This window comes from Bubalus kerabau, chromosome 17 (genome assembly GCF_029407905.1).
Source record: "Bubalus kerabau isolate K-KA32 ecotype Philippines breed swamp buffalo chromosome 17, PCC_UOA_SB_1v2, whole genome shotgun sequence".
Classification (NCBI taxonomy): Eukaryota; Metazoa; Chordata; class Mammalia; order Artiodactyla; family Bovidae; genus Bubalus; species Bubalus kerabau.
Window position 1 is genome coordinate 53,388,361 of NC_073640.1, and position 11,027 is coordinate 53,399,387.

General features: G+C 43.7%; 1 protein-coding gene and 1 pseudogene across 1 annotated transcript; one reads left to right on the forward strand and one right to left on the reverse strand.

The window, feature by feature from the left end:
• Positions 1–1,774: 1,774 nt before the first annotated feature.
• On the forward strand, positions 1,775–3,043 carry LOC129630924 (cyclic AMP-dependent transcription factor ATF-4). The gene has a single exon (XM_055551530.1). It carries the CDS (start codon positions 1,891–1,893, stop codon positions 2,941–2,943), a length of 1,053 nt encoding a protein of 350 aa, XP_055407505.1. The 5' UTR covers positions 1,775–1,890; the 3' UTR covers positions 2,944–3,043.
• A 359-nt stretch (positions 3,044–3,402) lies between these two features.
• On the reverse strand, positions 3,403–7,379 carry LOC129630657 (cytochrome P450 2B6-like; annotated as a pseudogene).
• Positions 7,380–11,027: the final 3,648 nt, after the last annotated feature.

The window sequence follows — 11,027 nt, forward strand, 5'->3', positions numbered from 1 at the left end:
CCCAGGTGTCTAAAACATGCTTGGTATACACCAGAGGCTCAACAAGTGTTTCTGGGATGAATGAATATTTTGTAAACTTTAAAGTATTTTGCAAACACTAGAACGATTTTAAATATTACACCATAAATTACGTAGATTATAAAGTATGATGTTTCGATAATCAGCAAATTGATTGTAGATTGTAAAGCATTTGGTCATTTTTTAATGCAGTTGGATATCTACAAGGCAGTTCTTGTTGTTCGTTGTTCATTTTTCAGTTGATCAGTCGTGTCTGACTCTTTGTGACCCATGGTCTGTAGCATGCCAGGCTTCCCTGTCCTTCACCATCTCCCAGAGCTTGCTCAAACTCATGTCCATCGAGTTGGTGATGCCAGCCAACTATCTCATCCTCTGTCATCCCCTTCTCCTCTGCCTTCAATCTTTCCCAGCATCAGGGTCTTTTCCAATGAGTTGGCTGCTCTTTGCATTAGGTGGCCAAAGTATTGGAGCTTCAGCTTCAGCATCAGTCCTTCCAATGAATATTCAGGACTGATTTCCTATAAGATTGACTGGTTGGATCTCCTTGCTGTCCAAGGGACTCTCAAGAGTCTTCTCCAACACCACAGTTCAAAAGCATCAATTCTTAAGTGTTCAGCCTTCTTTATGGCCCAAGTCTCACATCCATACATGACTACTGGAGAAACCATAGCTTTGACTAGATGGACCTTTGCTGTAATGCTTGACATTTTAAGATACATGATATGCTGACATGTATTTGGAAAAGATAAACTTATTTTAATAATGCCTTCAAAATAATGAAGTATTTTGTACACGAAAAACTGTGATTTGAACTGCAAATTCCTGCATCCCTTTAAAGTATTTTTCATAATGTAATTAATTAATTATTTGGGGCTTCGATGGGTCTTCGTTGCTGCACGTGAGCTTTCTTTAGTTGCGGAGAGCTGGAGCTGCTCTCTAGATGTAGTTTCCGGGCTTCTCATTGTGGTGGCTTCTCTTGTTGTGGACAGGCTTTGGGCACTCGAACTTCAGTAGTTGTAGCACAGAGGCTCAGTAGTTGTGATGCACGGGCTTAGTTGCACCGAGGCATGTAGAAGTTTCCCAGACCAGGCATCAAACCCATGTCCCCTCTGTTGGCAGGCAGATTCTCATCCACTGTGCCATCAGGGAAGTCCTCTTATAAAGTATTTTATAACTGAACGTTTTGTAATACATGTGCAGTAGGATTCCATTTATAGGAAACTTCCAGAATAGACAAAAAAAAAAAAACATACCAGTGGCTAGAGGGAAGAAAGAGTGGTGAGTTACCTGATAAGGGGACGAAGTTTCCTTTTGGGGTGATTAAAATGTTTTGGAAGAAAAAGATGATGGTGCAGAGCATAGTGATTGTACTCAAGGCCATGGAACTGTTTAAAGTGGTTAAACATTAATTTTACAATACATGAATTTTACCTGAGAGAGAGAGAGCGAGCGAGCAAGGGAGCACAGATAGCCATTGGCCAGAAAGAACAGAACTTTATTTTGGTCTCACTGGTTTTGGAGGATAAAATCAGAGAGGGGGGGAAGATACACAGCATAGAAGTTGAGGGCTGGGCCATTTTTCCTTCCTCCCGTCCATAGATGTAGTTCCTCCGGGCAAGCTCAGTCTCTACTCCCGCTCCCCCAGGGTCCGCGGCCACCATGGCGCATTAGAGGCAGCAGTGCCTGCGGCAGCATCGGCCTTTGCAGCGGCGGCAGCAGCACCAGGCTCTGCAGCGGCAACCTCCCCCCCCCCCCCCCCAGCGGCTTAAGCCATGGCGCTTTTCACGGCATTCAGCAGCAGCCTTGCTGTAACCGACAAAGACATCTTCGAATTAAGCACATTCCTCGAATTAAGCACCAAAACCTCGCAACATGGCCGAGATGAGCTTTCTGAGCAGCGAGGTGTTAGGGGGGGACTTCGTGTCCCCCTTCGACCAGTTGGGTTTGGGGGCTGAAGAGAGCCTAGGTCTCCTAGATGACAACCTGGAGGTGGCCAAGCACTTCAAACATCATGGGTTCTCCTGCGACAAGGCTAAGACAGGCTCCTCCGAATGGCTGGCTGTGGATTGGTTGGTCTCAGACAACAGCAAGGAGGATGCTTTCTCCGGGACAGATTGGATGGTGGAGAAAATGGATTTGAAGGAGTTTGATTTTGATATCCTGTTCAGTAAAGAGGACCTGGAAACCATGCCAGATGAGCTCTTGGCCACGTTGGATGACACGTGTGATCTCTTTCAGCCCCTAGTCCAGGAGACTAACAAGGAGTCCCCCCAGATAGTAAACCCAATTGGCCATCTTCCAGAAAGTTTACCAACAATTGACCAGGGTGCCCCCTTCACTTTCTTTCAACCTCTTCCCCCTTCCCCAGGGGCCCTGTCTTCCACTCCAGATCATTCCTTTAGTTTAGAGCTATGCAGTGAAGTGGTTATCCCTGAAGGAGATAGCAAGCCGGACTCCACCACTTACAGTGCTGTGTTCCCTCAGTGCATAAAAGAGGAGGATGCCCCCTCAGATAATGATAGTGGCATCTGTATGAGCCCTGACTCCTCTCTGGGCTCTCCCCAGGATAGCCCCTCCACCTCCAGGGGCTCTCCAAATAGGAGCCTGCTATCTCCAGGTGCCCTCAGTGGCTCTTCCCGCCCCAAACCCTACGACCCTCCTGGAGAGAAGATGGTAGCAGCAAAAGTCAAGGGTGAGAAGCTAGACAAGAAGCTGAAGAAAATGGAGCAGAACAAGACAGCAGCTACTAGGTACCGCCAGAAGAAAAGGGCAGAACAGGAGGCCCTCACTGGCGAATGTAAAGAGCTAGAAAAAAAGAATGAGGCTCTGAAAGAGAAGGCAGATTCCTTGGCCAAGGAGATCCAGTATCTTAAAGATCTGCTAGAAGAGGTTCGCAAAGCAAGGGAGAAGAAAAGGGTCCCCTAGTTAGGGTAGTCAGGAGTATGTGCGCTTGTATATAGGAGGCTGAAGCTGTGTTTTAATAAATTATTTTGTAGTGAAAGTAAAAAAAAAAAAAAAAAAAGAAGTTGAGGGCTGAACTAGCCATGTCAATTCAAGGTAGGAGGAGGAGGGCAGGGGTGTGCGGAGCAGATGGAGACAAGGGTGGGAGGCAGGAGATCTGGTACTGATGCTGCTGTTCTGGGAAAGCTTGGGTCTAAATCTTTTTGTCCTCCTTTTGGGCCTCAGTTTTCCTAACTGTGCTGGGGGGTTTGGTGGTGACACTAAGATATTGCAGGTATTTCTTGACCCTGAAATATCCTCAGTTAACAGTGCAGGCCATCTGGGGATGAGGGTGACTACAGCAGGTTGGAGGTGATGGGGAGACCACAGAAGGGACTTTCCACAGGAGAGAGTGAGCAGGGAGGAGTCAGGAGCCTGCACGCCTTAATTCTGGACAGAGGGAGGGGCTGGAGGCAAAGACTCCAAGGGGATCTGAGCCTCTTCTTGCCTTCCTCCTCCCCTGCAGGGCAGAAAGTTGAGCTGGAACACAGTGGGTGGTCGCACTGCCCCTGTCTCTCTCAGCATGAGGTTGATGTCTTCCAGGCCTTGGGGGACCCCAAGGAGAAGTTCTGCAGCAGAGAGGTCAAGAAGAGGAAGAGCTCTGAGCGGGCCAAGCTCTCACCTAGACAGAGGCGTTTTCCTGCGGGTGTAAGGGAAAGGGTGTCAATGGAGGGGGATCCCTGGAAAACATGTGGCTGCCCCACCTCCACAGTCCTGAAATCTGTGCATGCTCATTTACATAGATTTGCAGGCAAAGTACTTGCGATCCTATCCTTGTCCTCAGTACCAACACCAGAGTGTGTTGCGGCGGGGGGAGTGGGGGTGTATGTGCCAGTGCATGCAGGGGTGTGTGTCTGTAAGTTCTATTTCAGTTCTGCCTCTTCTCAGCCTATCCCATACAGCCCTCCTATGTCCCTCCTGGCACCTAGTCTTTTCCTATCTAGAAAGTTGTGTGCCTCTAAATATTAATTATAATCTCAACTAAGCCAATTTATGAGAAAATGGGAAAACAGTGGAGAAATCTCTGACAGCGTGCCTGGCTATGAGGTACAGGGGAACTGAAATCTCTGGCCTGTCCTGAAATGGGTGGGCACTTGGCTGTACAAATGGTGACCTACTTCTAATCAGTGGATTAACTGCCTTTGCTCTAAGCTTCTGAGTGTCCGCACTCTTCTGGTCACTTCGACCCTCCTCCCAGCCCCCTGGTCCTGCCCACCATCAGCAGGCAACAGAGTCAGCCTCCCAGACCCAGTCCCCACCCATGGAGCTTCTGACTGCTCATGCCCACATCATGCTTGATAAGTACCCTTGAATAGTGCCCTGCTCACCCTTGAGCCTCATTTTCTATCATAACACCCACTCGTGTCTTCCTGGAAGGGGAAGTCGACCATCACAAAAGTGCCCATGTAGGTGGAGCCCTGAATATCCACAACTGACTTCAGCACAGGCTGTGTCCACTGGAATAACCAAGAGAGGGACCAGTGTGTGCTTGGGCTGGGCCCCAGTTTGGACTGCATCCTGTTGACCCACAGTCTCAGTGGGAAGGAAAGGATCCCAGAGAGCTGCCTTGTGTGTGTGGCAAAGTTCATTACAGCTCATAAGTAGTCACAGCACATCTCTGGGTGCATAAACGTCTCTGGCACATTGAACTTGGATGGGAGTTGCTTTGTCCAATGACCTGAGAGCTAAACAGGTGCATGTTATTCTGTTTTCCTTGTTTCTATGTGTGTCTGGATAGAATTCCCACTAGCTCCATTTCTACATGATGACCTGGGATGGGGAGCATATTGCCTGAGCAGAAAAATAAACTTTTGACTTTTAGTTCTTGAGATATTAAGCATATTTATCATAGCTTAGCTGTGCCCTGACCTACATAGACCATGACTTCCTACTGGGTCTTCAGCAAGCCCTCTGCCCTCCTGGGCTTCTCTGTTCCAATTCTATGAGAGAGAAAGATTCAACACTCAGACACTGACTGTTTCTTTAAGAGGTCAAAGGAGAAAAACAATTTGATCACTTGACAGGAGCTGAAAAAATTATCGAGAATACTCAATGCGAGTATTAAATTAAAATTTTAAGAAGAACTTGTAAAATAGGGAGAAGAAAGATATTTCCTTTGGTAGAGTAGTCATAAAATATCTGGAATAGGCAATAGCCAGCATTGAGCTTCATAGAGAAAATAAAAATACTCTCAAAGTTAGGACTTGGACAAGATTGCTCACTATCAGTGCTATTATATTACATGATTCCAGAAGTGCTAGTCCCTGATATTAGGGAAAACATGACATGACATATGGCTTTAGCATAAGAAATAATTAAGTCATAATATTATCATTTACAGATGCTAATACCAGTTATTAGGAAAACCCAAGAGAATAAAGGAAACACTGTTTGTTATGAAAGTAATACAAAGAGTTTGTTCAGTTATGACAGAAATATACACCCCAAAAGCTCAGTGGATTTCTGATATACTTATTAAAACAATTAAAATGTTCTTAGAAGAGTGTTTCTGGACTGAAGTGTGTGCTCCCAAAATTTATTTGTTATAGTCCTAACACCCACAGTGATATTTTCTGAAGGGACCTTGGAAGATAATTAAGTTTAAGTGAGCTGGTTAGGGTGGGACCTTCTTGAGGGGAGAGGAGTCTTTAAGAAGAGGAAGTGATACCAGAGCCCTCACTCTGCCATGTGAGGCCACAGCAAGATGGCGGCCGTGTGGAAGCCAGGAAGACCAGAACCTGACCATGCTGGCACTCTGATTGCAGACTTGTGGCTTCCAGAACCATGAGAAAATAATTTTTTTGTTAAACCATCCAGTCTATGGCATTTTGTTACAGCAGCCCATAGCCCAACCTGACAAAGAGGCTCTACAAACAATAGCCACAATCTCCTCCCCTGTTTCCTAGCAATAAATTTAGCAAGAAATACACAAAACCTAGCTAAAAAGTTCAAGATGCCTCCAATGATATGAGAAGGACTAAATGGACACACTATCTTTTGTCTAGGATATATTCAACATGTAGACTTGTCAAAGCTATGTGAATCAAATTACAAGTTTAGGTTAACCCTAATAAAATCCCAGTGGAATTTTTTTTTGAGACTTTGACAAAATGATTCTAAAGTATGCTTGGAAAAAAATAAAACATGTTACAGGAACAAAGAAGAGCAATGGTACCTGTAAAATATTAAAACACATTGTACAGATAGAATAATTCAAATAATATTGTATAGCTGGAAAAGGCAGATTAGACAGGCAATGTGAATATGCATCATCATAAAAAACAAACAGAAATAGACCTAAAGAGATTAAACATTTTAAATATAAATTTCAAATAGTGGCTAAAAATTGAATCATTTGATAGATGATGGATTGCGGGTAACTGCAAAATTCTGGGAGTAAATATTCCTTAATTCCTCCTGGATCTCATTCTAAACTGGCTTGTATTTTAAATATGAAACTAGCTAACAAGAAGTAAATCAATGAATTTTTCTTCTTTCTTTTCCTTTCTGTCCCTTTCTTTCTTTTTACTGTTCTTTCAGCTACTTACCCATTATCTATCTATCCATATCACATACCTTGAAAGTGAAAGTGAAAGTCACTCAGTGGTGTCTGACTGTTTGCAACCTCATGGACTATATAGCCCATATAATTCTCCAGGCCAGAATACTGGGGTGGGTAGCCGTTCCCTTCTCCAGGGGATCTTCCCAATCCAGGGATCAAACCCAGATCACCTACCTTGCATATATGTAAATATTGAAAATATTTTTAAAGGACATCCTCTGTAGTATTAATAGGTCTGATTTAGCAGTGACTTAAAGGTTATTTTTAATTCCAACTTTTTACTTTACATCCTTATTTGTGTAAGTTAGAAGAAAAACGGCGATTTTAATTTTGAAAGAAAAACTGTAAACACTTTTCCTCATTGTTGGGACATAGCAGGTGCTTGATAATGGATCATTTATTTCTGTGTGTTCAAGTATGTGTCTGTGTCTCTCACTTTATCTCTATCACTGAGTCTCCATCTTTCTCCCTCATCATACCTCATCCCTTCCTTCCCCCGCCTCCTCACCGCCCCCACTATCCTTGTCTCTGTAGATGTCTTGCTTTCTCTGTCCTTCAAAATCTCATCTTTTGCTGAAACGTGTTTGGGCCTGAACTGAGTCAGAAAGTCACACACAGAGTGGGAGTGAACAGGCATTCCCTTGGGGGAGAAAAAGCATGGCTTACCCATGGAGAATGGAATGAAGACTTCTAACTTTCTGAAGTTGCCCTGCGTATCCAGGAAATGGCCAGGGTAGAAGGCATCTGGCTTCTCAAAGTGGTGTGGGTCATGGAGGGCAGAACTCAGGATGAGATACATGGTAATGCCCTAAAAGGATGTTAAAGACAAGTGGACCCAAATGACCATCAACAAAGAGTGACTGAATCCATTGTGGTGCCTCCACAGCTGATAATGAGCTTCACTCACTGTGTGGCTCTATAGTTGGTGGCAGGAATGTTGAAATGACTCTCCCCTATTTGGTTGCTAGTGTCCTATCCCTCCAGGTATCCTCACCAACCACCCTGATCCCTCATCCCCAGGACCCCTTGGTCTTCTTTATGATCCATCAACTAAAAGGCTCACATCTGACTCAACAGAGCCCTATAAGAAGCTGACTCCAGGACTAGGGCCAGAAAATAATCTGATGGGTGCTGGTATCAATCAACCACTGGGTGATCGACACTGTGAATATCACCCCTAGGTGCACCTATACTCAGCAACATAAGTACCATGAAAAAAATGTTAGAACCATAGGCATCAGCCTGAATAATATATCTATACGTTATGCTGCTATCTGTGCTCAGTCGTGTCTGACTCTTTGTAACCCATGGACTGTAGCCTGGCAGGCTCCTCTGTCCATAGGGATTCTCCAGGCAAGAATACTGGAGTTGGTTGCCATTTCTTTCTCCAGGGGATCTTCCCAACCCAGGGATTGAACCTGCAGCCCCGGCACCTCCTGCATTGGCAGGTGGATTCTTTACTACTGGGCCACCTGGGAAGTCACCAGGGAAGCCCCTATCTATACAGTGTACTGTTATATTAAAAAAGGAAAGCCATACTCATGCACACATACCAGACACACACCAACAAGTTGAAAATTGTACTGATATGGACTTAAAGACCAGAGGGGAAGGTGACATGCATACTGAACACAAGTTGCAGAGTGACAGACAAGGTACCAGTCAGTTGTTGTGTATGTGGAAAATCGCTGCAGACAGTAACTTCAACCAAGAAATTAAAAGATGCTCCTGGAAGGAAAGCTACGACAAACCTAGACAGGTAGGTTTTAAAAAGCAGAGACACCACTTTGCTGACAAAGGTCCATATATTCAAAGCGATGTTTTTTTCTAGTGTCAGTCAGTTCAGTCACTCAGTCGTGTCTGACTCTTTGTGACCCCATGAATTGCAGCACACCAGGCCTCCCTGTCCATCACCAACTCCTGGAGTTTACCCAAACTCACGTCCATCGAGTCGGTGATGCCATCCAGCCATCTCATCCTCTGTTGTCCCCTTCTCCTCCTGCCCTCAATCCCTCCCAGCATCAGGGTCTTTTCCAATGAGTCAACTCTTCGCATGAGGTGGCCAAAGTACTGGAGTTTCACCTTCAGCATCAGTCCTTCCAATGAACTCCCAGGACTGATCTCCTTTAGGATGGACTGGTTGGATCTCCTTGCAGTCCAAGGGACTCTCAAGAGTCTTCTCCAACATCACAGTTCAAAAGCATCAATTCTTCAGCGCTCAGCCTTCTTCACAGTCCAACTCTCACATCCATACATGACCACTGGAAAAACCATAGCCTTGACTAGACAGACTTTTGTTGGCAAAGTAATGTCTCTGCTTTTTAATATGCTATCTAGGTTGGTCATAACTTTCCTTCCAAGGAGTAAGCGCCTTTTAATTTCATGGCTGCAATCACCATCTGCAGTGATTTTGGAGCGCAGAAAAATAAAGTCAGCGACTGTTTCCACTGTTTTCCCATCCATTTCCCATGAAGTGATGGGACCAGACGCCATGAACTTAGTTTTCTGAATGTTGAGCTTTTAAGCCAACTTTTTCACTCTCCTCTTTCACTTTTATCAACAGGCTTTTTAGTTCTTCTTCACTTTCTGCCATAAGGGTGGTGTCATCTGCATATCTGAGGTTATTGATGTTTCTCCCAGCAATCTTGATTCCAGCTTGTGCTTCTTCCAGCCCAACGTTTCTCATGATGTACTCTGTATATAAGTTAAATAAGCAGGGTGATAATATACAATCTTGACATACCCCTTTCCCAATTTGGAACCAGTCCATTGTTCCATGTCCAGTTCTAATGTTGGTTCTTGACCTGCCTACAGATTTCTCAAGAGGCAGGTCAGGTGGTCTGGTATCCCCATCTCTTTCAGAATTTTCCACAGTTTGTTGTGATCCACACAGTCAAAGGCTGTGGTGTAACCAATAAAGCAGAAGTAGGTGTTTTTCTGCAACTCTCTTGTTTTTTTGATGATCCAATCCAATGGACATTGGTAGTTTGATTTCTGGTTCCTCTGCCTTTTCTAAATCCAACCTGAACATCAGGAAGTTCACAGTTCACATATTGCTGAAGCCTGGCTTGGAGAATTTTGAGCATTACTTTGCTAGCGTGTGAGATGAGTGCAATTGTGCGGTAGTTTGAACATTCTTTTGTACTGCCTTTCTTTGAGACTGGAATGAAAACTGACTTTTTACAGTCCTGTGGCCACTGCTGAGTTTTCCAAATTTGCTGGCATATTGAGTACAGAATTCTAACAGCATCATCTTTTAGGATTTAAAATAGCCCAGCTGGAATTCCATCACCTCCACTAGCTTTGTTCATAGTGATGCTTTCTAAGGCCCACTTGACTTTGCACTTCAGGATGTCTGCTCTAGGTGAGTTATCACACCATGGTCATTATCTGGGTCATGAAGATATTTTTTGTATAGTTTTCTGTGTATTCTTGCTACCTCTTCTTAATATCTTCTGCTTCTGTTAGGTCCATACTATTTCTGTCCTTTATTGAGCCCATCTTTGCATGAAATGTTCCCTTGGTATCTCTAATTTTCTTGAAGAGATCGCTTGTCTTTCCCATTCTATTGTTTTCCTCTATTTCTTTGCTTTGTTCTCATAAGAAGGCTTTCTCATCTTTCCTTTCTATTCTTTGGAACTCTGCATTCAAATGGGTATATCTTTCCTTTTCTCCTTTGCCTTTTGCCTCTCTTCTTTTCTCAGCTATATATAAGGCTTCCTCAGACAACCATTTTGCCTTTTTGCATTCTTTTTCTTGGGGATGGTTTTGATCACCAACTCCTGTACAATGTTACAAACCTCCATCCATATTTCTTCAGGCACTCTATCTATCAGATCTAATCCCTTGAATCTATTTGTCACTTCCACTGTATAATTGTAAGGAATTTGATTTAGGTCATACCTGAATGGCCTTTCCTTACTTTCTTCAATTTAAGTCTGAAAGTTGCAGTAAGGAGTTCATGATCTGAGCCACAGTCAGCTCCCGGTCTTGTTTTTGCTGACTGTAGTAGACTTTTTAATAACCATTCTGACTTGTGTGAGGTGATACCTCATTAGAGTTTTGATTTGTATGTTTCTAATACCTGTCAATGCTCAGGATCTTTTCATGTGCTTGTTCACCATCTGTATATCCTTTTGGAGAAGTGTTTACTCAAGTCTTCTGCCCAGTTTTTGATTTGGTTGTTTGCTTTTTGGTTATTGAGTTATATAAGCTGTTCATATACTTTGGAAATGAAGCCCTTGTTGGTCACATCATTTGTAAATATTTTCTCCTGGTCTGTAGGTTGTTTTTTTATTCTGTTTAAGGTTTCCTTTGCTGTGCCAAAGCTTACAAATTTGACTAGGTCTTGTTTGTTTACTTTTATTTTTATTTCTGTTGCCTTCGGAGACTGACCTAAGAAAACATTGGTACAATTTATGTCAGAGAATCTTTTGCCTATTTTATC